The 27,444-nt window shown below is 35.8% G+C and overlaps 3 protein-coding genes and 1 non-coding gene across 4 annotated transcripts; 1 reads left to right on the top strand and 3 right to left on the bottom strand.

The window, feature by feature from the left end:
• Positions 1–12,011: 12,011 nt before the first annotated feature.
• LOC136805849 (5.8S ribosomal RNA) lies at positions 12,012–12,163 on the top strand. The gene has a single exon (XR_010846455.1). It is a non-coding gene; the product is annotated as a 5.8S ribosomal RNA (ribosomal RNA).
• A 507-nt stretch (positions 12,164–12,670) lies between these two features.
• LOC136805845 (uncharacterized) lies at positions 12,671–13,895 on the bottom strand. The gene is made up of 3 exons (XM_067062409.1): positions 13,757–13,895; positions 13,410–13,526; positions 12,671–12,836 (listed from the first exon to the last, which is right to left on the bottom strand). The coding sequence occupies exons 1-3, from the start codon at positions 13,841–13,843 to the stop codon at positions 12,732–12,734; spliced, it is 309 nt and encodes a 102-aa protein (XP_066918510.1). The 5' UTR covers positions 13,844–13,895; the 3' UTR covers positions 12,671–12,731.
• Positions 13,896–15,296: 1,401 nt separating this feature from the next.
• Positions 15,297–16,627, bottom strand: LOC136805846 (uncharacterized). The gene is made up of 4 exons (XM_067062410.1): positions 16,502–16,627; positions 16,373–16,410; positions 15,630–15,734; positions 15,297–15,447 (listed from the first exon to the last, which is right to left on the bottom strand). The coding sequence occupies exons 1-4, from the start codon at positions 16,563–16,565 to the stop codon at positions 15,352–15,354; spliced, it is 303 nt and encodes a 100-aa protein (XP_066918511.1). The 5' UTR covers positions 16,566–16,627; the 3' UTR covers positions 15,297–15,351.
• A 2,062-nt stretch (positions 16,628–18,689) lies between these two features.
• Positions 18,690–19,857, bottom strand: LOC136805847 (uncharacterized). The gene is made up of 4 exons (XM_067062412.1): positions 19,713–19,857; positions 19,479–19,513; positions 19,220–19,369; positions 18,690–18,866 (listed from the first exon to the last, which is right to left on the bottom strand). Exons 1-4 carry the CDS (start codon positions 19,780–19,782, stop codon positions 18,768–18,770), a joined length of 354 nt encoding a protein of 117 aa, XP_066918513.1. The 5' UTR covers positions 19,783–19,857; the 3' UTR covers positions 18,690–18,767.
• Between the last annotated feature and the right edge of the window lie 7,587 nt (positions 19,858–27,444).

A 27,444-nucleotide genomic window follows, 5' to 3' on the forward strand; every position in this document is an offset into this window, starting at 1 on the left:
CCCTTAACATGCGTGAATTTGCAGTCAAGATTAAAGCATTCCCCTCTTGTAATAGATGATGAGCACATCCTCAGGTGGAAGCTTTGGCACTTGGTACCTAGGTTGCAGCCTCTTGGTTGTTTGTTGCCATATTTGAGCAATTTTGTACAGGCTTTAGGATGGATAAATTGACAGTCTCAGCCTTTCAGTCCATATTTACATTTTCCTTTTATGTAAAAGCGACATATTTGATCATTTGTCTTTGATTTGGTCTGAGATCTTGATCCAGGATATTGGGCGTGATCGTTGTTGCTGTTGTTCAAGTTGATTTCATTTGGTGGTCCGCGAGCTGTTTGGTTTATTATGTTGGAAGTATCGTCTTCTGTCATTGGTGCGTTGATCTCATCATCCTCATCTACTACACTCCAAGTAGATTTGTCCTGGGATTCAGTTGATCTTGGTGTTTTGTTTGGTGGGTTCGGTGTGTTACTATCATGGGGGAAAGACACAGTGTTATCTTGGCAGGATTGACATAGGAAGATCATGCCTGGAATTTTGAAAAGTGTATCGCGTATTGCCTCATTATGATCAACTAGGTTCATATCTTTCAAAAGATTCAGGTAGCACTTACTTTTTGACCACATGATGCACACTGGAGAAAGGGTTCATCATTGAGTTTGATAACATAGGACATGTTGCAGATCTGGCATACATCTGGAAAAAAGCTTTTGACTTTGAGGCAGAGCTTTTGGACAAGTTCATTCTTTTATGAAGGATTGAGTAGATCCAGTTTCCTAGTCTACTGTGTAGAGTACTCTCTAATTCCCTATAGGTTTTTACGTGTTAAAAACTACAGGTTGGTGTTTTTGTTTGTATTAAGGTTGTGTGGGTGTGGTCCATCGTTGAGTTTTCGTGGACTTTTTTCGTAGGTAGTGTTTTAAGGAAAAGATTTCGAGGTCTTCTGTCGAAAGTCTATCACTCAAACAAAGTTTTCGGCCCTTATTTCGATAACTTCTCGTGATAGGTGGGCCAAACTACTTGGTATAGTAGAGTCCTCTCTTTCCTTTTTGGGTTGTCAGAACCTTAGCATGCTAATTCTCTGTAGGGGGGATATCATATAAGTTTTCTTACCCGTCATGTCAAAATCTTCAATGTCGCTAGTGCGTTTTATATCATTCATCATTTCTGCGTGTGTTCTGGAGGTAGGTGGTCTTGGAAAGGATAAGCTCGGTGAGGCTTTTCCATGTGTGTTCTCTCAAGGCCTGGTTTCTATTTCGTTTTTGTTTCAAGTCATATGATTGGTTGGTTGGAGTATGATGTAATCCCATTGGTTTATTTTGTGTTTTAGGGGATGGTTTCCATTATTGTACGGGTGTTAAGCTATTTTGATTGGTTCACTTTTTTAGTCTATTGTTTTGCTTTTGAGGTGTATTGTTTTTGAATGATTATTTTCGCGTGTCCGCGTTTAGGTGTACCGTAGTTTTTGTTAGTCCGACCGAGTAGTGCTTAGCTTTTTTGTTGAGGGCGTGGGGCATGTTCTTTTCGCCCGATTTAGCTAAGTTGGTTGGTAAGCAAGTGGTAGGAAATGTAATAATGTATAGGTCAAGTTAGGAGTAAATTTATTAGAAATATCTATTTATTTGAAAATATACTATTATTTCAAAACGGGTTTTAATTGAAAAACAGATTTACAAAGACAGTCAAATTTTACTAAAATATTTATCCTGGTGATATTTACAGGTATTTTTCACCGAATTTGGTTGCGAGTAATGATGTTTTTTTATGTTTTTATGTCTTTTGTATACAATAAAGGTTTAGTGGGAAAGGTGTATTTCAGTTCTTCATCATTATTTATGAGGTGCCAGTGTCTATGGAGTATTTGTTTCAAGGGAGCCAAGCTCTCATAGTATTCTACAATAAAGGGTAGGGGGTTGCTGTATTCACCGTTTTCATGGTTATTAGTGGTTTTATTTGGTATTCTCCTTTTGTGGAAACAGTCGTTTTGGCTAATGTTGTGAAGTTTCTTGAATTGTTCATTTATCAGTGTCAGGGGGTAGCCCCGCTGTATTAATGTCGAGCCGAGTTCACTCAATTCTTTTTTCAAAATTCTGTCATCAGTTGTTAAAAAGCGGTACCTAAGCGCCTGTGTGTAGACGACGTTTTCTTTAGTGTGGTTCGGATGGTATGACGAGTAGTGTAAGAGTGATTTTGCATCTGTCGGTTTTTTATAAACCTTACTTTTAAATTCTTTTGTTGATTTGTCATGTATATTGTTGTGTCTAGAAAGTTGATTTGTCGGGGGAATCTTCGATCGTGAACTGTGGTTGGGTGGATAGAGTTTATGTGGGTTTCTAAATCTTTTAATTTCTGAAGGCTTCCAGCCCAAAGAATAAAGATGTCATCTAGAAATCTTACATATCTAGTATGTATTCCAGAAATGGGTTTTATGAGAATCTTTTCTTCTTCTAGTTTCCGAGAAATAAGGTCGCGTACGGCGGCGCCATTTTGGTTCCCATCGCTGTCCCGAAGCGTTGGTGGTAGAGTGTTTCTTCAAAAGTGAAGTAGTTGTTTTCTAGGACAAATTTAAAGAGTGTCTCTAAAATTTTGTTGTTCGGTGTATAAGTAGGGAGTGACTTTTTATGTAATTTTGTATAATGAAGGCATGCTTCAATGCCCTCGTTATGGGGTATATTGGTGTATAATGATTTGACATCAATAGTGAGGAGGTATTTTGTTTTGTTTGCAAGGTTTTCTTTGTCATCAATCTTTTTAAATTGTGATACTTTCTGTTAACGAGTTTACAGACGAACAATGGCCTTCCTGGAATTCCTGCTTGGGATTTAGGTAGGATATAGAAAAGGTTGATTCGTGGTTCCTTTGGTGGTAGAAGATATTAAAGGTTCTTCGTTTATGTGGTAATGGTAAAGTATAGTTTCAGGAAGGCAGTTAAATTGTTTGGATATCTTTTAAAGGATTACTTCCGTCATTCCGTAAGAAGTTGTATCAGTCAGATGATCAAATACTTTTTGTTGTATCCTCCTTGTCAAGGATACAATAGAGCCGCCTTTGTCGGCTTTTTTAATAACAATTGATTTATGGTCTCAGTCTTTTTAGTGCTTTATATTCATGAGTGTTAAGTTTTTTGTTGTTGGTCTCTTGTTGAGTTTTTTAAAAAACGGTGGTCTGTGGGATGTTTTTCGGAAGTAGGATCTATTTTTGGATTATCTGGGATAGGAGCTATCCAGTTTGTTTTTCGAAATAGTGGTTTAATTTTTCGAGGGTGATTTCGAAAAAGTATCTTGGGATATCTGTTGAAGAAGTTTTCGATAGCGAATTTAAGGTGTTTTTTCAAAGTAGTGGCTTGTGGTGTAGGGACAAAAGTGAGTCCTTTGTTTAATGCGTCTTTTTCGACTTGTCGTGGTTTAGTTTTGAAAGTTTTCACAAGACTTTGGGTGGTTCGACACAAGAGCTGATGAAAAAGTGTATAAGAAATTTGTGGTATGGTTGGGGTGTGGCTTTTTATGTATGTTAAATTTTGTATCAAAAATATTACAGTATTACAAAAAGTCTAGTTTTTTTGCATCCTCGGTTTTTGTTGGGTCGGATCTTGTTGATGGTTGTTGTTCTCCCATTCCTCTTCTCTCGGGGTCGTTGTTCTCTTTGAGTTTATTTCTTCGTCTGCCTCGATGTTTTTCCTCAACCTGCATTGTGAGAGATTTTTTTTGGATTAGGAGGCGTTTCTCCTGATAGGACTCCTGCTGTTGCAGGTGGTGTTCTATCAGGACCTCCAGAGTGTAGTGCTGGCACGAGTTAAGCCTCGTCCCATATGTTTTGTGGTTATTGGAAAGGTTTTCCTTGGTCTTAACTTGAATAGTTAAGCCTCCTGGAATCTTGTTCTTGGATTGAACTTTTAATAGTTTGGATAAATTTGTGGAGTGGTACAAGGTTTGTTTGGTTAGCTTAAAGTGTTCGGCGACGTTGTTCGGTTCTCTCAATTTCGGTGTGGTTTTGTTGTTTGTTTGTTGGTGCTTGAATCTTCCAATGTTCTGATCAATCAAAGATTGGATTCGGTCTTCATTTTTTGTGGTTTCGTTAGATCTTTTGGGTATTCTGTAAGAGCCTTTGGTGGTTACGTTGTGTTTTGAGGTTGAAGCATTTTCGTTGTGGTTCGATGTTGAAGCTTTTTTGTTGTGGTTTGAGGTTGAAGCATTTTGGTTGTGGTTTGAGGTTGAAGCATTTTGGTTGTGGTTTGAGGTTGAAGCATTTTGGTTTTGGTTTGAGGTTGACGCAGTTTCGTTTTGGTTTGAGGTTGACGCAGTTTCGTTCTCCTTGTAAGGTTTTCCCTGTGGAAATGGAAGTTCCGATAGCAAGTGACGTCGGATTTTGTTCGTATTGGTAAGGACTGGCGAAAGGTCTCGATTTTTGTTCGTATTGGTAAGGACTGGTGAAAGGTCTCGTAATTCGGAGTCGTTTATGTCTAAAAAGTAATTTGTAGAAGGTTGTTTTAGTGGTTGAGAAAATAGGAGGGTGGTTTTAAGTAGTGTTGTTTAATAAGAGTAGATTTTATTGAACTGTTGATTCAGCTGTGTAGTAGTTTTTTGTTGAGATATCTGTGGATTTATAAGAAAGGGTTTTCTTTTCTGTATATGGTTTAAGTTATGCATTGGTTTCTACAGGAAGCTTAGTTCTTATACTAAATGTAGAATGTTCTTGTGAAAAAATGACTTCACTTTTTCACGAGCACTTTATGTATATAAAGTCTATTGTAAATGGTTTAGTTTGGTTGGTTAGCGAAAATGATTTGCCGTAGAATAAAAAGAGAATAATAGGCTTCCATTGTTTTCATTAGAAGCGTGTTTTGTGTTTGCTCGGAACGAACTTTATTAAAATATTTTAGTTGAAAATGTTTTTGAGATTTTTTTCAGAAATGAACAGAGTGTGTGTTGTGAGAGAATTTTGTGTGTTGTGAGAGAATTTGAAAGAGTTGTGTTTTTGTAAGATTTAATATTTTTGAAAATATTGGTGCAAGACCTCTGTTATCTTGAGGATCTTGGGTGCAAATCACGTTTACATTTAGGTGTAATAGCATAAGTTTTCTTTTAGAATTCTGTCTACTGTATTCTTGTGAAAAAAAGGGGGGTTGAGTGGTCAAGAGGATAGAGGTTAGTGTTATTACAGTTATTTTTTCAAAAATATCTTACGAAATTTTCTGAAGTATATTTCGCAGGATTTTTTCGTTACTTTTTAATAATTTTTTATTGTAATTTTTTCAAGATACAAAGTGCTACTCGTTTGTAACTTGAGTGGAATTGTTTCTGTATCGATTTCCTCTACTTTACATTGTAAAAAAGTGACAACAATGCTAAAAATTGGCTTTTATGAAGGATTGAGTAGATCCAGTTTCCTAGTCTACTGTGTAGAGTACTCTCTAATTCCCTATAGGTTTTTACGTGTTAAAAACTACAGGTTGGTGTTTTTGTTTGTATTAAGGTTGTGTGGGTGTGGTCCATCGTTGAGTTTTCGTGGACTTTTTTCGTAGGTAGTGTTTTAAGGAAAAGATTTCGAGGTCTTCTGTCGAAAGTCTATCACTCAAACAAAGTTTTCGGCCCTTATTTCGATAACTTCTCGTGATAGGTGGGCCAAACTACTTGGTATAGTAGAGTCCTCTCTTTCCTTTTTGGGTTGTCAGAACCTTAGCATGCTAATTCTCTGTAGGGGGGATATCATATAAGTTTTCTTACCCGTCATGTCAAAATCTTCAATGTCGCTAGTGCGTTTTATATCATTCATCATTTCTGCGTGTGTTCTGGAGGTAGGTGGTCTTGGAAAGGATAAGCTCGGTGAGGCTTTTCCATGTGTGTTCTCTCAAGGCCTGGTTTCTATTTCGTTTTTGTTTCAAGTCATATGATTGGTTGGTTGGAGTATGATGTAATCCCATTGGTTTATTTTGTGTTTTAGGGGATGGTTTCCATTATTGTACGGGTGTTAAGCTATTTTGATTGGTTCACTTTTTTAGTCTATTGTTTTGCTTTTGAGGTGTATTGTTTTTGAGTGATTATTTTCGCGTGTCCGCGTTTTAGGTGTACCGTAGTTGTTGTTAGATCCGTACATAGTAGTGCTTAGTCTTTTTTGTTGAGGGCGTGGGGCATGTATCTTTTCGCCCGATTTAGCTAAGTTGGTTGGTAAGCAAGTGGTAGGAAATGTAATAATGTATAGGTCAAGTTAGGAGTAAATTTATTAGAAATATCTATTTATTTGAAAATATACTATTATTTCAAAACGGGTTTTAATTGAAAAACAGATTTACAAAGACAGTCAAATTTTTACTAAAATATTTATCCTGGTGATATTTACAAGGTTATTTTTCACCGAATTTGGTGCGAGTAATGATGTTTTTTATGTTTTTATGTCTTTTGTATACAATAAATGGTTTAGTGGGAAAGGTGTATTTCAGTTCTTCATCATTATTTATGAGGTGCCAGTGTCTATGGAGTATTTGTTTCAAGGGAGCCAAGCTCTCATAGTATTCTACAATAAAGGGTAGGGGGTTGCTGTATTCACCGTTTTCATGGTTATTAGTGGTTTTATTTGGTATTCTCCTTTTGTGGAAACAGTCGTTTTGGCTAATGTTGTGAAGTTTCTTGAATTGTTCATTTATCAGTGTCAGGGGGTAGCCCCGCTGTATTAATGTCGAGCCGAGTTCACTCAATTCTTTTTTCAAAATTCTGTCATCAGTTGTTAAAAGTCGGTACCTAAGCGCCTGTGTGTAGACGACGTTTTCTTTAGTGTGGTTCGGATGGTATGACGAGTAGTGTAAGAGTGATTTTGCATCTGTCGGTTTTTTATAAACCTTACTTTTAAATTCTTTTGTTGATTTGTCAATGTATATTGTTGTGTCTAGAAAGTTGATTTGGTCGGGGGAATATTCGATCGTGAACTTGATGGTTGGGTGGATAGAGTTTATGTGGGTTTCTAAATCTTTTAATTTCTGAAGGCTTCCAGCCCAAAGAATAAAGATGTCATCTAGAAATCTTACATATTCTAGTATGTATTCCAGAAATGGGTTTATGAGAATCTTTTCTTCTTCTAGTTTTCCGAGAAATAAGGTCGCGTACGGCGGCGCCATTTTGGTTCCCATCGCTGTCCCGAAGCGTTGGTGGTAGAGTGTTTCTTCAAAAGTGAAGTAGTTGTTTTCTAGGACAAATTTAAAGAGTGTCTCTAAAATTTTGTTGTTCGGTGTATAAGTAGGGAGTGACTTTTTATGTAATTTTGTATAATGAAGGCATGCTTCAATGCCCTCGTTATGGGGTATATTGGTGTATAATGATTTGACATCAATAGTGAGGAGGTATTTTGTTTGTTTAGCAAGGTGTTTCTTTGTCATCAATCTTTTTAAAAAGTCTTTTGTGTCTTTAATGAAGGAGTGTAAGTTTGGTGTTAGTGGCTGTATGCATTTTGTCAAGAATTGTGATATTTTCAGTGAGGCATCCAGCTCTGCTTTATCGCGTTCATTTTTGTGGGATTGCTGTAGCATCAGTTCAATGTCAATTAGTTTCTGATTTGTTTTATTGGTTTTGAAATTCTTTTTGGAGAGTTTTTTACGTTTTCTCATTGGAATACAACGATCTCTTGGAATCTTTGAAAAATTTTTTGGAGGTTTTCTCTTTGGCAAATGCTTTTTCACAATCAGAAGACATTTTTCAAGGAAGTTGGCATATTGACGATTTGGGTCATATAGATTTGTGTCCAGTTCTTGAGACCAATTAATGTCTGTTAATTCTTTGTTATTAATTTCCCAGTCAATCTTATCACTTTGGAAGTTGGAGAGGTCAAATTTGCTTATTAAGTTACGTTCTTTAGTTTCTCCGAATTGTTTATCAAAATTCAAATGTGTTGTAACATCTACAACAAGATGATCTGAATAAATAGTAGGTGAGCATGTGTAATTAAATATAGTGTCTGTGTTGTTTGTGAATAGAAAGTCTAAAATATTATCACGGTGTGTTGATTTGTGTATCAGTTGATTAATGTGCAAGTCTGCTTTAAAAACATTTAAAACGTCCAGAAGCTGTTTATTGCAATTTCGTGTTGGGGTTGAAGTCTCATCATTAAGAGGTGTGTGTGTGGTATGTTAAAATCCCCAAGGATTTATGTGTCAGGTGTACAATCAGTAATACTATCAATTTTTGCTATCATTGCAGAAAGGAGTTCTTGTAATTCAGGTGCTTCAGATTTGTGGTCTGGATTGTTGGGTTGTCTGTAGATAACACAGAGAAGAATATTAAAATTCGAAAATGGGCTCGAAGAATGGTGCAATGTCATTACGCACATAAAATGCAACGTTTTCCGCTTGCTCTGCCATATTTCGATTTTACTCTGTCTCTGTTTTTCTTAAAAAAAGTGTAATTTTCAATCTCAAGTTCTCCTTTTTTGTGATTGTCTGTTAACCAGGTTTCGGTTAAGCCTAAAAACAGTTGTTTTGAGCTGTTTGTAAGATCTTTGAGGTAGGGTATACAGATGAAGGTTTTGTTTGTGGGCAAAGTCCTTGTATATTGACAAACGAAAACATATTCAGTGTAGGTTTAGAAGTAGTTTTGGTAGTCGGGTCAGCATCAGTAAGGGCAGTCACTGTCCCAGTAGATTCCTTAGAAATGTTGGTTCCATTGTTGGGTGCTGGGGTGGTAGATGATGTAGGGGATGTTGACGATTTAATGTTTGTTGAGGTTGATGTGACAAATCGTGGTTCCTGAATTGTATTTGTTGGTTTTGGTTGCTGAAACAATTGTTCACAAGAGAGATTATTTGTGTGCGAAAGTTGTCCAGGATTGCGAGAAAATCCTGAGGTTCATCATTACGATTGTTTTGCTTTTTCTGATGTCGTTTGGTTCCCTTAACATGCGTGAATTTGCAGTCAAGATTAAAGCATTCCCCTCTTGTAATAGATGATGAGCACATCCTCAGGTGGAAGCTTTGGCACTTGGTACCTAGGTTGCAGCCTCTTGGTTGTTTGTTGCCATATTTGAGCAATTTTGTACAGGCTTTAGGATGGATAAATTGACAGTCTCAGCCTTTCAGTCCATATTTACATTTTCCTTTTATGTAAAAGCGACATATTTGATCATTTGTCTTTGATTTGGTCTGAGATCTTGATCCAGGATATTGGGCGTGATCGTTGTTGCTGTTGTTCAAGTTGATTTCATTTGGTGGTCCGCGAGCTGTTTGGTTTATTATGTTGGAAGTATCGTCTTCTGTCATTGGTGCGTTGATCTCATCATCCTCATCTACTACACTCCAAGTAGATTTGTCCTGGGATTCAGTTGATCTTGGTGTTTTGTTTGGTGGGTTCGGTGTGTTACTATCATGGGGGAAAGACACAGTGTTATCTTGGCAGGATTGACATAGGAAGATCATGCCTGGAATTTTGAAAAGTGTATCGCGTATTGCCTCATTATGATCAACTAGGTTCATATCTTTCAAAAGATTCAGGTAGCACTTACTTTTTGACCACATGATGCACACTGGAGAAAGGGTTCATCATTGAGTTTGATAACATAGGACATGTTGCAGATCTGGCATACATCTGGAAAAAAGCTTTTGACTTTGAGGCAGAGCTTTTGGACAAGTTCATTCTTGTTAGCAGATTCAACTTCCTGCTTTGACAGGAAGTTAAGTGTGTCGTGAATTGTGTCTTTGTCTTGTTAAAGAGTTTTTATGGTAAATTGATTATGCATGTCTGTCTGGGTTTCCAAAGTTTAGAAAATCTGTCAAGGGGCCATCGACAAACGATTTTCCTTTTTTTTAACGGCTTCTGGCCGTAAGGGGTGGGAGGGGGTCACTGCAATGTCGTTAAAAAGGTTAAAAAAAAGGGAAAGTCTCACTCAAAATTTCATCAGTCCAAAAAGTAGAAACATGTGAAGAAAGGCTAAGACGACCAAAGCAACCACACGACATTCACCTTATTCCCGATCACCAATTAATGCTTCGACGAGAAAAATGACTGGTCACGTGACTAAAGTCGGCAATTTTTCCCTCCGCCTCAGTTGACTCCTTGCTCCACCCATCCCGCCCTGACTTGTTGCAGGGCTTGGAGTTTCAAAATTGAAAGGTCACGGCTCAAGACCACATGTTTAATCTGTGTGAAAAGAAGAACTTTGAGGATTACGAATCGAAAGAACATGGCGGTAATGGACCAGTGAAAGTATTTACTTTTGAAGAATTTTTCGGCCGCTAAGACGTAGGGGGGAGGGGTTCTGAACCTTAACGGCCTCAGGCCGTTAAAAAAAAGGAAAGTTGTTTGTCGACGGCCCCCAACAAGACTACCCTACGGGCGCACCGTACATTGCAAGCGCACCGTCGAATAAGGGTACTTTTTTTTCATCAAAATCCAATCAAAACACTTGACATGATAAGTCTGGTGTGCCCAGTATTCTTTGATTTTTTTATACTGCAGAGAAATTGTACGGTGTCCAAGATTTCCTGTATGCAACACTGGACATTACACTGGACAATTGAGTCTTATATTTTGGTAAAATATACATCTATCTATCTATCAAAGGATACTTTTTGACATCAAACAAAAACACCAAACATTCTGGTGCGCTGGTAGGGTCGTTCAACAAAAAGTTACATCAAAATGCCAAAAATATTTTGTTCAACCACCTTCACTTCAAGATAGACCACCATAGAATGAACTTCCTTTTATAGAATGAACCATATTCATGTGGCTTTCATCAATTTTAATGACTTTTTTGACTAATGACCAAGTTAAAATTTTTTAATTTTTTTATATTTAAGTATTAAAAAGGCATGCATTCAAATAATAAAGGTTTAAAATTTTTCTCTGGGCTAGTTAGTAAAATATCTCAAATAGGCTCTGTGATGGAGTGCAAGGCTGAAAGCCCCATGAATATCGTTCATCCTATAAAAGGAAGTTCATTCTATGGTGGCCTATCTATCTTGAAGTGAAGGTGGCTGAACAAAATGTTTTTGGCATATTGATGTAACTGACAAAACAAGGGTTTACAGACAGACTGTTTCAAACATTCTGTATCAGACTGATCTACCTTCACCAAGCTCTATAATTTTAGAACTTTGTATGTTGAGGTAATTTTTATTTTTTCTAAAATTCTGAGCTTGGATTCCAACGCAAGACATGTCGCCGTAACTCAATTGCCATGAAACTGTTTACATCAGATTAAAAAAATATTGTGAAAATAAAGAACCACTCTCTTTGTCTATAAAATCCTCAACTCTTGTTGCTTTTTACCTACATCGTCTCAACTCCCAAGCTGGTGGCTGGACTTGTTTTGATTTCGAAAAAACATGGACCCGATCCGCCATTTTTAAAATAAAATCGGCGCTGTATTTTATTAGGCGCCAAAGGCATAGATTTTATGATCTATAGATCTTCTTGTGGAGCAAGACTTTTGAATTTCGTGCGTTTTAATTAGGAAGGTGCGGAGACCTTACAGGGAAAGTATCTTCGAAAAAAAGTATTTTAGTTGATATTGCCTTAGAATTCGCTTTTTAATAAGATTAAACATAATAGAAATTTCAAACAAAACAAGTTTATCAATCAATAGAGATTTTTAATAAAAGAATGTTTAACTCTTTCAGGTCCCTTTCAGGGCAACGAAAATCGAAAAAATCGTTTTTTAGAAGTTCTAACTTTGGAGCAATCTAAATCATGGCCCCCGTCACCAATATTTTACAAAGTAATTTTTTTTACTTTAAAAGATCTTACATATACCGTTTAGAGGGGTGAAATAAGGGTGAAAAGTCTTCGTCGCCCAACCATGGTGGGCGACATATTTTTTTGGCCCCCTCAATTCCATTCGCACGCCGGGGGCCATGTAATAGGTCATGTTTGGGTTTGTTGGAAAGCTCTTTTTATGCTCTATCTTTTCAGCCAGATTTTTTAATTAGATCTTCACAAAATGTTACGGCAGCCGAAAAGTATCGTTCCAAATGGAACGAAATTAGCTGGGGCCGTTCTGAAAGAGTTAAAAAACAGCTGATTGGCTAGGTTTTTGGGCCCATTTTGGTGAATCTCTTGGCTCGTACATCGATGAAGAACGTTGCCATTCGCGTTTAGTAGTGTGAATTGCAGAATGAAGTGAATCATCGAATCTTTGAACGCAAATTGCACTCTCTGATATCCGGAGAGTACGTCTCTGATATGTTTTGATCAATCTCAAGATCAATTCTGGGGATGCGTGTAGCCTAGGATGGCTAAGAGTACATTTTAGAAACCAAGCCTAATAATGGACGGTTGATTGAAGCAGGATCAAATGAAAATGAAACTGTTCTATCAGTAGTGGAGCGTAAACCTCTAAAGTCTCTTTGGTGTCGAAAAGCACAGTGGTGTCGTCAGCATGTCCAGAATCTCCAAAGCCGAAATCGTCACCTTTGGAACCTCATTCAAACTCTTATTAAAAACTCAGTGAATAATATATGGGTAGGAATCAATCCCTGCGCAGCTTTTTGATTCTTATAGCACTAGTAGATAATACCCTGGCATTGTCTGAACAAACACTACGTCATCGGGATTGAAATCATTGGTCGAGCGGTTTCGCTGATTCGCAACTATTTATATACGTTATTTGCCTGTTAGTCACAGGCGAAATAAAAGTTTAAAAAAATAGTTCTTTTGGAAATTATGGAATAGAATTAGTATGGATAAAATGAAAAATACAGAAACAATCAATCTTGATCGCATTTTATATTTTCCTTTTTATATATTTTATGATATTTTAAAGAGAGAAGGGACATTTAGCTCTGCACTTGAATTGCTCGTATCCACACTTGAGGATACTGGCGTCTTCTTGGCTTCGGCATTCTTTGAATTCTTCACGACACTAAAATAAAATAAGGTAGAAAGTTGAGTTACTAATACATTCTTAATCTTAAAAAGTTTTTATTCAATAGTACGTATAGAAATAAAGAAAACAATTCTTACGTCTACATTGGGAAAAATCATCCTGAAATATTGTTACAGTATTCTTAGGCTGGAATCCTAATTCAGACTAGATTTAACATTTAATACAAACGTCTAAAGCATAAAATGGTATTTTTGTGAAAGCAGTGAGCCTTATTTGGGGGTAATTGGTAATTTATAATTGAAAATGCTCTAATAATGACATTCTTAGGTTCAGTTGCCAAATTCCCCCATAATGGTGATATTCTTAGTATATTTTTGATTTTTTTGGCCAATCTCAAAATGAATATTATATAATATATTACATCTCTTCGTCCTTCCCAGGACTCGTCAGTGCGGCTCAGGTAAGCGAGCATAGTCTGCTGTTTTCACCAAAGTGCTCAAAACACTACGTTGTTGAGCTTCGCATATATTGTAAAGTAAATTCTTATAAAAAGAGCGTGTATTTCTGTTTTCATATAGCAAAGATTTAAGACCTATAAGGATATATTACCTCCTTTAAACAGTCTTTGACTTCTCCTCTGCGACATCTGTGGTATTGACGGCGACATTCACGTTTGTCTCCGAAGCTATCAGCATTTTCACGACATTGCTTGTATTCTTGTTTGCACTATTAAAGGAACGTTCCAAGCTGTCATACAATAGGCTTTTGTATTAGAACAAAGTCTGCGAATGAGAAATTACACATAAAGATAAACTTCAGATGTTTTTTCAAAACAATTGCATATGTATGTATCCCTTAATGCTGGCAAATAAGAATTTCAATTCAACCCTTGGTTGGAAACAGCAAGTGTAAAATTTAGATAGTTGCCATACTTTTGATGACGATGAAAAACTTACGGATAAATCACCAGATCCTTCTTCATCGTAAAATTCAGCGGCAGCCAAAGCCACACAAACCAGAGCGAAGATTGCCAAACACTTCATCTTGACGAGTAATTCTTCTTGTGATATCACCAGAGAAAAGAGAAGAATAATTCCAAGACACTGCTTTATATAGTTTAATAGGTTGATAATATGTCCACGTGTTATGTAATTGTTTGACTTTGAGCAAGGTGTACAAATTTACAATTACATTTCATTAAAGAATTTTATAGGTTTAAAATTTCATTAACTATATATTTATACAGTGAAAATCGCCGATAAATTTTGTAATGAAATTAATTTTAAACCAACCAATCGCAAGCAAATATTTGCTTGGAAAGTAATCTCGTTTCATTTGAGCTTTGGACTTGCATCACCACTATGTCCACGTGAAAACAAATTTGATGAAGAAATGTTTTGTATTTATTTTGAGTCAAGTTCTTTTACAAGTCATATTACACACTCGCAAAAAACACTTTTCTGTATTACGTTTAAAATGAACAAACCACGCGGCATTATTTATACGAAATGAAATCAATCTTTATTCCAAATACACCCATGATATTACCAAACAAAACCTGATACGTCCCTAAAAATGAGAAAAGTCTCACTCTGTCGTTTACTATTCGAACTGACGTAAATGATTAGAGAGTGAATGATTAGTGCAGCAATTAGAGAACAACAAGAATCGTTTTGAAAGAACAGAGCAGCAATATTACAATAACTTCTTAAAAAGTATGAAGAGCATTATTCTTCTAGGGCTATTCACCTTGACTTTTATTGCTGGTAGTGAAAATGATGGAGGTGGGAATAATTTAGTGATTTCTGGGGAGGTGCTAGGTGTGTTAGGCGATGGGTCAGTGTGATTTCTTTTTCATTTCAGATCTAATTGCAGATGTGCTTGACGGTGAAGGCTTTTACTGTCACGTTAACACGCAATGGATGAAATTCTCGTCTGAATCTCACCAATTGGGCCAATTTCTTTCAATCTTATTTCTCACAAGAATGGTAAGATTCATAAAAATGTAGCTGAATAAGTCATTTTTGAAAAGAACCGATGGTTATTTCCCAATCAAATAAGCATCAAAATGCAATCCTTTTTTAATCTTTTTGCAAGTTGAAATATACCTGACATGCTGACATCGAAAGTAACTCTTGTTTGACAGTGTCGCGATGAGTTCAAGAGGTGTCGACAAGAAGTGGAGAACCACCAAGCAAGACACATATGTATTCGTCAATATTGTGTGTGTCCAGAAAAGCAAAAGAAAAATCTCAGGCTCATTTACAGGTGGCTTCAGCAAAATAAATATCTATTCTGAAATCAAACTACACTGTAAGGGTCAGAAACGTTCAGGAAAATGCACTGTAAGGGTAACTTTTCATTTGTAAAGGGCTTCACTGTAAGTAAGGGTCCGATTTTGAAAGCCATTTTGGTGGCACATGCCGTCGTTCAGAAATTGATTGCCCCCGGGCTCCCAACACACGAGAAGGGTTATGGTCAGCAATCCATAATTACTTAAAACATGAGTTATCTATATTCTGATATCTTTCAAATACATATTTGTGGATAATTACATGCTTTTCAAACAGCTCCACCGATACTTAGTGGCTTTAACGAAGCATCGCTTTCCACCATTTCCGCGACATTTTTGTAAAATTTCTCTAGCCTGAAAAATGAAAATAGTTTTAATTATTATCTTATTCGTATTAAAAGCTGAAGAGTAATTTGGTCAGAAAGTGAATACTATACAAGACAATTTATTTTTAGACAAAAATGTATTCAGTCTACATCGCAGACTTCTACTCAAAACGGCAGGTAGTACTATAGCCTAAAAATTATTCGGTTTACCTTTTTGTCGCATTCTTCTCCACAAGCCCGTCTTTCTTTGAAACAGCGATATTTCCCCTTCCAACCACGTGCTTCTGTCATGCATTCTATGAACTCATCTCTACACTATAAAACAAAGGGAAGAAATTCATGTGTCGATGCTTAATTGGAGAAATCCTGGATTTAAACGTGATCAGATCAGACCCCATTACTTGAACAGTTCGAGAATCGAACTACTCGAGCTTACTCGAACAAGTAAAGTTCGAGTAATTCCTTTATTCGAACTTTTAGAAAGTTTCAAAAATTTATAAGGAGTTCGAGCGATTAGTTCGATAAGCTCGATTGAAGAAAAGTTCGATTTGTTCGATTAGTTCTCGAACTTTACTCGAACTTTTAACACACAGTACTTAGAATCCAAAGTTCGAGGAAGTTCAGCCAATTACTCGAACTTATGTTTTTGAAAAATCGTGAGGAGTTCGAGTAATTTGTTTACTCGAACTTTACTTGTTTGAGTAAGTAAGTTCGAGTAAGTTCGAGTAAGTTCAAGTAAAAAGTGGTTCTGAAAGTTCGAGTAATGTGGTCTGGATCAGGGCGACAATACCAATGTTTCAATACTGGAAACATAAAAATTTCTTTCGTCTTTTTAGAGTCAGAAGTCTGCCATAAAAATATCATGCACGTATTTAGACTCATTTCCTCCAGCACACATTCCAGTTGATAGCAACCAATGATATGAAAAAAAATTGGTAAAGGGAGAAACTCACCGTTGGTTGTTTGCCAGAACCTTCTTCTTCTTCTTCGTCTGAAAATGGAGAATAATATGAAGTGGATTTTGTTTCTGTAAAAGATAAACTGTCTCTTGATTGAAAGCACAAAAGACAATATCAACTTACCAATGAAAATTGCAGCAGTAAAGGCTACACAGAAAAGAAAGCAAAGAACTACCAAATACTTCATATTGAATTTTGTTTCAGAATTATTATTTCAAAAAATAAGAAATACTGAAACATCGTGCTAGTCCACCAAATTTATAGCCTAGATATCTTTTCAACTATTTAACAATCAGGTGATATTTTTCGCTTCGACACCTAGTGTCAAAAAGTTTAAAAATTTCGGTGATATTTTCGATTCTATTCTTCTATTCATTTTCCAATCAGGTGCAATTATTAATAAAACCTGATCGGTAAAAACTGATCATGAAAGTCCAAAGGTTAAATGGCAAACTCTTCCATGGGGGGGGGCGTACGGGGTTTGCGAATAATTTAACCGAAATTTCCGAAATTCCGTAAAAAATACTATACTATTTCTCCTCGTTTTGACTAATTTTCCATCAAATTTGATTTTTCATGTATTAATTCCGAAAAAGGGGGATCAAAACTTTATAATACCGAAATTTCGAAGCAAAAATTCATGGATTTCCGATACCGAAACAATTTCAGAATTCCGAAATACCGTACTTCCATGGAGACGGAGAGATAATAAAAAAATCTAAAAGATCCTTAAAAAAGGTTTTAATTGGTAAAATTCTTATCAGATTATATTCAGTTAATTTTTCAATTACCATACAGATTATCGAGATATAAAATCGGAACTCTGTATCTTTGGCGTGTGTCAGTTTCGAAAATCATTAGTTCAAATTTTCTTTTGAATTCATGACATACTGTACTTTGATTTTTTTTTCAGTTTACTCACCTAATGTTGAAGTGCAATCATTCGTATTTTTGATATAAAGTTTCTGAAAATTTAACTATTTTGAAACCGCGCAATTGTTAACAAAAGAGCCAAGTAATCTGTTAGCTTAGTCTCGAATTTCTGTCTTGAAATTAAAACGCTAGTCTTACGAGTAGAAGAAAAATGAGGAAAAGCAGTAAAGACTTTTAGCACTAGAGGAAGAAAAGTATAGTATAGTGCCACAAGGTCACTTAAAGAAAGATGCAAGAAAAAAAAACGAAACATGAAAGCATCAGGATGTCCATCTTCGTTCTTTTTGTTCCATATATTAGCTACAAAGGACGATAGCAAAATACTAGTTAACAAGTCTTCTTGCACTTGAAATATCCATAAACACATCTGAAGATGTTGTCAAATTTTCTGCATCCATCGAATCCATTATAGCACTAAAAATATGAATGAAAAAAAGCTAAAACAACATCAGACCACAAAAATAAATGTACACTGGAAACTCTCACTTCTTTTGAAAGGTCGATGAAAGAAAGCATTTGTTTATGCTAGATAGATATTCTGTATTCGTCTGATTATCTGGAAATTCAAAAAGTCCCACCCGTTTGATGCAGAGAGCTCTTTGTCTAAGCTGTTCTTTGCGTTCTTCATAGAGACATTGATGAAGCTGTCTAACACACCGGTGAAATTCATGGCGATTACTCGTTTCCTTTCGACATCTTATGAACTCATCATTACACTGAAAAAAAAGATAACCTTGAAATTTAGTTTGTTTGAAAAGGGGTCAAGTATCGGTTCCTTAATGAAAACTTTGTATAAAAAACTTAAAAACAACACCAACAGATAAACATTCTTACCGACATATCCGGGGACATATCCCCTGAGCCATCCTCAAAGCTTGATTCATCTGAAAAACGAAAATATCATTGTCAAATGACTGTACATATAAAAGATGAATTAAAAATTATGGTTCGTATTTAGAATAGAACACGGAGTATAAAATATATGAAAATCTCACCGTATACGAATTCAGCAGCAGCAAAAGCCACGAAAAAGACAAAAAATAAGAAGAGCTTCATGTTGATGGCGAGGACTCCAAGTTAAAACTCGTGCCAATGGGATGGTGGTGACAGGAAAAAGAAGAGGTAAACATTGGTTTCGAAAATATTGAAAAAACAAAACTACTGTTCAAATGTGAAGTATCAAAATTGAAGAATTTGTCAAAGATTTGATGTGCTAAATCAAACAAAGTGAATTAGAATCTAGGCTTTATCATGAAGCATACCTTACAAATATTGATAATAGTTAATCTTTGTCTCTCTTAAAACTCAACCTAAAGACTTCTTCTCAAAGGGTACCTCGTAAATCTAGAAAATAGTGAAGAAACTGAAAGAGTGAGTCTTCCTTTTGTATCACATTATTTTTATTGTCAGTATTGTCATTATTCACTAAACAGGTAAACAACCGCTACAAAACACATTATAAATATGAGCAATCTCTTCGACACTTTACAAATTTGTAGGCACATGGCATAAAATATCCACCATTCTTCCTACAAAGAATTTGCACCATTTCACACTGAAAAAAATGATAATGGAATTGTGTGTAACTCCACTCAGGTCAACCCATGCCATGTGAGGGGTTACCACGTGTAATATAATACGAGAGTGGGGGTAGATGTTCCAGGGGTTGCTGACGTACCACAACACTCGCCGAAGGTTTGACCTCACATTCACGATGACACCTAGATGACACCGTTCTACCAATGCCATTCGAGTGTCATGGTCGAGAGTCGAGAGTTGAATCATTAAAAAAGGGATTTATCCCACAGAGTTTGAGGCAAAGCCTGTAGCTATCTCAAAATTACTATTACGAATATATCTGTTTCATGCTGTTTCAAAGAGAGGCCAAAGGATGAAAGTATTGAATACCTTTTTAAGACATTGTAATCGTTCGATTTCTTTTTCTTTTCCTTCCCTACTTCGACATTGACGGAGCTTGTGAACACATTTCATGAGATCTCTTGAAGATGTTGAGGTTTTTGGAAGAACATCTCGACATCTCAAGAATTCTTGTCCGCACTAAATGAAGAAATTTGTAAGTTAAGATATTGGGTGCAAGCTAGTCTAGATTTCGACAGTCTAGGGTAATTTCTTCAGAAAGATTTTTCATCATTATGTGTTCACCTACCGATAGTTTGCCACCTCCTGACCCAGGGTCATCATCTGGAAAAGAACAAAAGCAAAGAATATTTATTTCACTGATCTAGAAAGTGTATCTAGAACGTAAATCTAGTGTCGTTGCCTAGAAAAAAACTTCCTGCCAATTCTTTCAAATTTGTTGGATATTCAAAAATAAACTTTCTTATAAAATTTATAAAATTTTCTTATTGTGTTCCTGTTTTCTGAAATTTCTGAACCTTACCAGATTCAAGTTCGGCTGATACAAAGGTAGCGCAACAACAAAATAATGTAAAAATTATTAAGGTTCTCATGGCTTCTTCTTTTCTTCACTTAAGTACCAAGCACTAACGTCACTCAAAATAAAACTTATAAGCTGATAATAAAAATTGTGAAAACTTGTTTTCAAGCTTGCTGCTGTTTAATGTTTGTGGATTTTAAAAGGTGTCTAAATATTAAGAGGTCCTTGTTTGGTACATAATAATATCACACCCCTTTCTCACAGACCCAGTGGGATTTTATCAGCCAGTGGGGGTAAAAATAACGGACCAAAACTCGATGGGATTGATATTCCCATGTTTTTTATTGCTGGGGATTTGAATTACATTGTTTTCTACAATCATGGTCGTAGAATTTTAGAAAAAGGGAAATTACCACGAATTTTAAAAACCACAAAGGATTTAGAAGTGCTCTAAGCCCCGGGGGGGGGGGGTACTAGGTTTGCGAGGTGACGGGTATGTCCGAGCCGAAAATCGAAAATCGACCCTTTGAGAGACAAAATTTTGGTGATTTTGGGACCCTTTGAGAGACTTTTTCCTAAATTTTGGTCCATTTTTTCCAAATTTTGGTTTGATTTTCACCAAATTTTGGTCAAAATTCTTGGAAATCGTGACCCTTTAAGAGAGAAATTTTTGATTTTTGTGATTTTGGGACCCTTTCAGAGACTAACTTTTGAATTTGTACCCCTTTGAGAGACTTTTGAGGAATGAGAAAAGGTACCCTTATGGCTCGCACATACCCGGCACCCATTTTGCCTAAGTACCCCCCCCCCCCCCGGGGCTCTAAGTTAGGTTGGAAGGGTAGAGTTTTGATTTAAAACTTGGGACCTTAGGATCTGAGGATCCAAAAGTTAAAAAATGGTCCAATAAGGCTCAGAATATAGCCTGGAAGTCTATAAACCTGTGTCAAATTGAAATATCCGATTAAATTTCAGAGATGGCCCAAAATCAACTTTCTCGTCCGAACTCCAAATTTCGAAAAACGAGGAAATAAGCTAAATTCTCAATAGATTTTGACCATGATTGTAGCTAGAAAATTCAGTGGGGATGAAAAAATAGCACATTATCTGATTATTTTCAGTGGGGACAAAAATCTGTAGTATAATTTTCCACCAGGGAACGATATTTTGACCGATATTTCCAGTGAGTCTGTGAGAAGGGGGTGTCTTATCGCTGGGGTATCACTGTCTTTGTTCGTCATAAACGAGGGTCCGATAATGATCAGTTTTTTGTTCTGCAGCGCGGAAAAGCGGAATTCGAAGTCAAGCAGTGAACAAAATCAGTGACCGGAATTTCAAGTTCTATATTAATTCAATGAAAAATGTAGTTGGCGTGTTACCACGCTACTATCACATGAACGAATATTATTAGTCGGTTATAATGCAATGTTTGAATATTTACGAAACAATATTGAAATCTCGTGTGTAGTAAGAAAACTTTCTTGTGTGTAGTAAACAAATCAATATTAAGAACCAACAACACGATGAGAATATACGAAAGGTTTTCACAAAAATGCCTTAAATTTTAAGTTTTGGCTGAAAAAGTTTGACCGGAAAAAGCGCAATTGAATCTCAGCGGTCCCATTACTTTTACACTGTTTTTATAAGAACAAACTATAGAAGAATATAAGGCTTCCATGGCCAAAATGTTAAGAACGAGTTAAGAACATTTTAAGGCTTCGCAGACCCTAAAACATCCAATTTCTTAGGAAAATGGGCAAAAGTACTCACAAAATGGTGAAAGTAAAAACATGCTAAGAACATTTTGAGGCTTAAAACTCAAAAAGTTAAGAAAATCCAAAGGCTTCAAAAATTTTGGATGTTCTTATAAAAAAAGAACGCTAAATCTCTAGTTAAAGGGACCGGTCCAATTTATCCGAAAATTTGCCCGACCTTCAGAGTTTAAAGCGTGTCGTAGCAAATTTCCATATCCAGTACCAGATAGCTATTCCTTGAAACACTTGAAATGTATTTTCTACTGACGAGGAGCAAACTATAGATTGGAAATAAAAAGCGTCTTTCATTTAAGCTTGATGGACAGATTTAAGAAACAAAATGCTGAAAATGGAAAAAAAAAAAACAACAAATGGGGACAGAATGTATGGAAATGAATGAAATGAATAAGCAGGTTTTGTTCGACAGCTGACCATAAAGTGTTTTCAGAACGGAAATTAAGAAACCAGAAATCGGATTTCAATCACCTACACTCTTTGCTCAATTAAAGGTAAAGTAGTCATAATTCTTCTGTAATGGAAATTACTGTAATCACAAAGTGTCCAGTCAGTTCAAGTCATTAATTAAAGATTAATTGAGTAAATTGATATTTGTAGAAATATGATTCATTTCGAAAGTTGATGTTACTCTCCTCCATCCAACACTTTTCAATTGACTGGAAAAATAATTTTCAATATTCAAGACTTTGAATGGGAATAAATGGGACTAAAAAGCAAGATTTAGCAAGATGTTTGAATGATTTCCTCGTTAAAAAGTTTATACATGAAATTACAAGTAAACGTCTTTTAAATCTTTTTGGGAGGTCTGAACGCCACATTGACCAAGTATTCATCATATGAAAGAATCTTCTTCAACGAAACGAATCCGTCAATCCCTGGTACATTAAATTCAGAATTCGCTTCACCGGATTCCACCAGGCGATTCTGAAGCATCCCTTCCCATAAGATACCATGCTCTTCACCAAACCGTTGACAAGCTTTAGAAGTCATCTCCAAGGAAAGTTTCACACCACGATACTCTGGAACAACTATACCAGATTCGATATAAAACAATTTCTCTAAGTTGTAATCATCGAAAAGATTGACCAAATTGTGACAAACTTCGTAACGATGTTTTGCAAACCGCCTTAGACTCTCTGGATTCTCCCTATTTTGTGCACCTTGTTCTACAAAGTTTATGAAGTTTTGTTGGAAATCCTGTTTAGTGACGAAATAATTCATGTTGCATCCCACTATTCGGTCATTCTCATCTATTGCGACATAGGAAACATCTTCAAATTTGGGATTGTCAGCTGACTTTGGATCTAGACAATCTTCTACGTGGATATATTTCGATCTTTCGTTTTCTTTAATCCCAAGTCTTTTATAATACATAGGTACCAAATATTTCTCGATCAGGGCTTGCACTTGCTCGGCATGTTGTTTGATGTTGTATCGGTATATAGTTAGTTTGTTCATTTTCAGTTCAGACTCCTCTCTTAATCACACACATACATGAAATCATATCTTATAAAACTTCCATTTATAATCTTATAAAACTTCCATTTATATCCTAAGAGTTCAAAAACGTCAACGATAGATAAAAACCTTCTCGAATTTCGCCCACAATAAATTTTATGGTGTATGAAATACGAGTAAAAGTCGAACGAAGAGTCCTATGCCTCAAAGACATACTTGTACAATAGAATTCATGTATTTGTTAGTCTGTGTTAGTGCTATTTTCTATTCAATCATGAAGGGGGGAAATGCACAAATCTTTGCTAACATGTGTGCCTTCGAGAAAGACGTTGATAAAAACTTTCCGTCATCATTCAAATTGATTTGGGAATTCTAGAACTCTTTTCAACCCAATAAAGGTACGTCTATCTCTGTATATAGAAAATCACTAATGTTAGAACTTAATTACAAACGAAAAATTTGAAGACAGGAATAAAGACAACTGACTACACCTCGCTAAGCCTTCAAACAGGATCATTTAAGAATTTGCAGCATACATTCATCATGGGACGAAAATAATTGACTGGTTAAGGGATGAAGTAAAATTATTTTATCGAGATGTCCTGTATGCAGATTGAATGAAACATTGATTATCCAAAGAGGAAAGTAGTTCGTTTTGTACAGGATGCTTTAGAAGTTTTCTTCAAACATTTCCTTCATCCTTTTTAGTGGTTTCTGGAATTTTTCCAAAGGAAAGAGAGAAAGCGACTGATTGAATCAACTTGCATTTTACCTTACAAGGGAAAAGAAGGGATTGAAATGAGTCAAACATCCTCCATATCACGTATGTTTACAAAGTAGCATTTTGTCCAGTGTCTTATCCTGTGCTTATTTGCTGACGGTATTAACGATATACATTGTATACACACAGATGATGGATCGTGCCAAACTTGTGCAAAATGTATGGAAGAGACGTGACGCCAAAGAGGTTATGACAAAAAACAAAGACATTTCTTCAAATTTCTTGCAAAACTTTTTTCGTAAATAAACAAAACGGTGGCTAAAATTACGGGCAACCCGAAACTCAACATAGGACGTAATGACTTGCATAAAAGGGATGAGCTGGAGTTTTTACAAGATGCTTAACTGATTCGTTATTTTTAAACAATAGGGATGGCGCGTTCTTTAGAAAAAGTAATAAAATCGTTTGTCTCAGCATTTAACGACCAACAGAGTCATCAAAGAACTTGTAAAAACTCCAGCTTGACCCGCATAAAAAGGTTCAAGCGGTTCAAGTAACTTAATCATAAAAAGAACAAGTGATACTTTTATGGACCTACCTGGTTATGCATTTAACCTTTACCACGCCGAAGCCGTAAATTTACGTTCTAATATATAGCCGAAGCCGTAAATATACGTTTTTCATGGGGTGTTAAGACAAGCCGCCCTACCGCCTTAAAGACGCCTTTAAATCCCGAGAAATGTCTTATATGACGGAGAGAAAATGTAAACAAACTATTTTCAATAGTTTGAAACCACCTACTTTCGATTTTAACTGTCAAAACAAACTGGAAAATCAGGCAAAATATTCTTTTGGAAATTATGAGCTCATTGACTGCTGTAACTAACTTTTTATGTTTATTTAGTGGAAAATGGTTTGTTTTATTGGTTGGAAATGTTATGTATTGCTTGTTTGTAGTTTAGTCAGTGTTTGAGGTAAGTTTCTGCCTCCTTATTCTTTAGTATGACGGTACATTAAGGGTGAGGACTGGAGGCTTGTCGGCCGTCATCGACCGTCACCGAAACCCAAGTTAAGGCTTCTGATAAGGCTGCAAAGAGTTTCAAAGTGTATATACTATGTTATTTCTATTGCTTTCATGCTGGTTGATGATAGGAAAGTCATTTTTAGCTGTTTTTTAGTGATACTTCCCATAAAAATTACCTCAAGGGGGCCTCTGCCTTACGTGCCTCTGATTTACGTGGAAATTTCTTGAAAACCAAGGTTTTCTAAAAATGAATTCTGCCTTTTCTAGTAAAGGTATGATTGTGATTTTTTGGCTAGCAGTTGTAGTTAAATGGTGGAAACAATGAGCCAGAAAATTATGGTATCGCAAATGTTCTCCCCACTTTTTTTTTAACCGAAACGTAAAATTTTGAAAAATATGACAAATTGCGTTTTGAATTTTTTTCAACTCTAAGGCAGAAGACTACTGTGTCACCATTGATAGAGGAAAATCCTTTATTTTAACATTTTTGGAAAGCAGGATAGTTGGGCTTTCCAGATTGGGCTTATTTTTTTTAATCGGTTTAGTAGATCAAAAGTTATGACGGAAAGCATAAAACTGTCATTTTTCCCAAAACGACAAGGCGTGCACGGGGTGAAGTTCCCAGAGAGAAGGCGTGGTAAAGGTTAACACATATATAATTGATATCTACATAAGGGGGGGCGTACGGGGTTTGCGATTTCCGAAATACCGTATAATTTTGCTAAAATTTCCGAAATTCCGTAAAAAAATACTTGCAATTCCAATACCGATTTTTTGGGGTATTTTTCCTCGTTTTGACTAATTTGTCATCAAATTTGATTTTTCATGTATGAGAAAAAGGGGGATGAAAACTTTATAATACCGAAATTCCGAAGCAAAAATTCATGGATTTCCGATACCAAAACAATTTCAGCATTCCAAAATACCGAAGAGATTTTGCCCGATTTCCGAAATTCCGAAGAAAAAAGATTTCCGCAATACCGAAATACCGTACGCCCCCACCATAAGCGTGACCATTAAAAAATCATTCAGAACACAAATAGTGACGATCTATTAAAATTAGTCGTTTGTTTCTTATAAAAAAACACGTTTAGAAACCAAAATTTCATACTCTTGAAATATTCTTTCATATTCAAGACTTCGAGAGCAAAAAAATATCTCATCAAAAAATTCAGTAATTTTAAGAACATTGATGTATGCTTATTAATAGTGATTCTTATAGATAAATATGCGTTTTTTGAACTGAAAAATTCTTTTTATACAAAAATCTGCTTGAGCCATCTTTTACCTACTTTCATGCAAAAAGTCAGAAAATAACAAGTCCAAAAAAACCTTTTTTTAGCCGTTTTTTAGCTGAAATTTACCCCAAAATTTTTTTTCCAAAAATCGAGCTCCGTCACATTCGAGGGTTTATTATTAAGCATCTTTGTGCAAAAGATCATAAAGAATAAAAGAGCCAATCTCGAGAAAAGCTAATACCTAAGTAATTGATAGTGTGCTTATAAAAAATATCGAATTTGGCCAGTTTTTCTATAAAAACAAGCCAAACAACCGAAATTTCATGTCTAAACACATATATTCTTTAAAAGTAAGCCCTCATGAGCAAACATCTCATAACAAAATTGAGTAATTTGACTAAGAACATTGATGTATGCTTATTAATAGTGATTCTTATAGATAAACATGCGTTTTTTGAGCCAACAAAATTTTTTTGCAAAAATCTGCTTAAGCCATCTTTTACCTACGATGGTACCCTACTTTCATGCAAAAAATCAGAAAAAATTAACGACCTAATTTTTCACAAAGTCCAAAAAACCCGTTTTTTAGCCGTTTTTTGCCCCAAATTTGCCCAAAATAATTTTTTTTTGAAAATCGAGCTCCGTCACATTCGAGGGTTTATATTTATGCATCTTTGTGCAAAAAATCAGAAAAAACTAACGAGCCAATCATGAGGAAAGCTAATAACGAACGAACGAACGAACAGACGAACGAACGAACGGACAAAGGTTAATTTATAGGACCTCCACCGGGGTAGGTCCAAAAAGGTTTGGAGTTGGAATCACTTCCAGATTGTCTCTTAGACGGATGATTCTGTAAGACCAGCAACATTTATCACAGAAATTGGCTGATGTAAGCACCGCTTTAAATAACATAATTTTTAATTTTCCGGAGAAAAAACATTTTCTTCTTATTCGGAGAGAATGTGATACCAGAGACATTCTGCGCACAATTTATAAATAGCTATTACCGGCTCATTAAATAACGATTAACAAAATAGTTAAAGTAATTAAGAGATCAGCGGAGCAAAAGAAAACAAGAAAATGAAGGAAGATCTTTCATTGAAAAGTGCCAAGAACAGTTAGAAAGTTCATCTGATCTTTCTTGAAGTTTGGAAGGAAATAAAACATCTCATCTTAAAGAGAATTGCGTGGTATCATAACCTAAAATGATGATAAAACAGAATTTTCAGACTTTACACAGTGAGCAGAGGACATGGGGAAACATAAAGCAGATCAATCCAAGATAGAACGTTATTCTTCCATGAAGCACTATGTTGAACCATTGTATTGACAACCTAAGATGATCATTTTGTCATTAAGGCTTACAAGCACAATGTGTGTGAGATGATGTTTGTTTTTGTACCCACGCACCTGCTAACCTGAACATATAAACCCTAACAATGACTCATTTTAAGTGAAATATCAATGGTTATAAATAAGGGCGGACTAGTCTACTTTCTACTTTCTCTCGTGACATTGAACC

This window comes from Clytia hemisphaerica, unplaced genomic scaffold, assembly GCF_902728285.1.
Source record: "Clytia hemisphaerica strain Z4C2 unplaced genomic scaffold, Clytia hemisphaerica genome assembly, whole genome shotgun sequence".
Classification (NCBI taxonomy): domain Eukaryota; kingdom Metazoa; phylum Cnidaria; class Hydrozoa; order Leptothecata; family Clytiidae; genus Clytia; species Clytia hemisphaerica.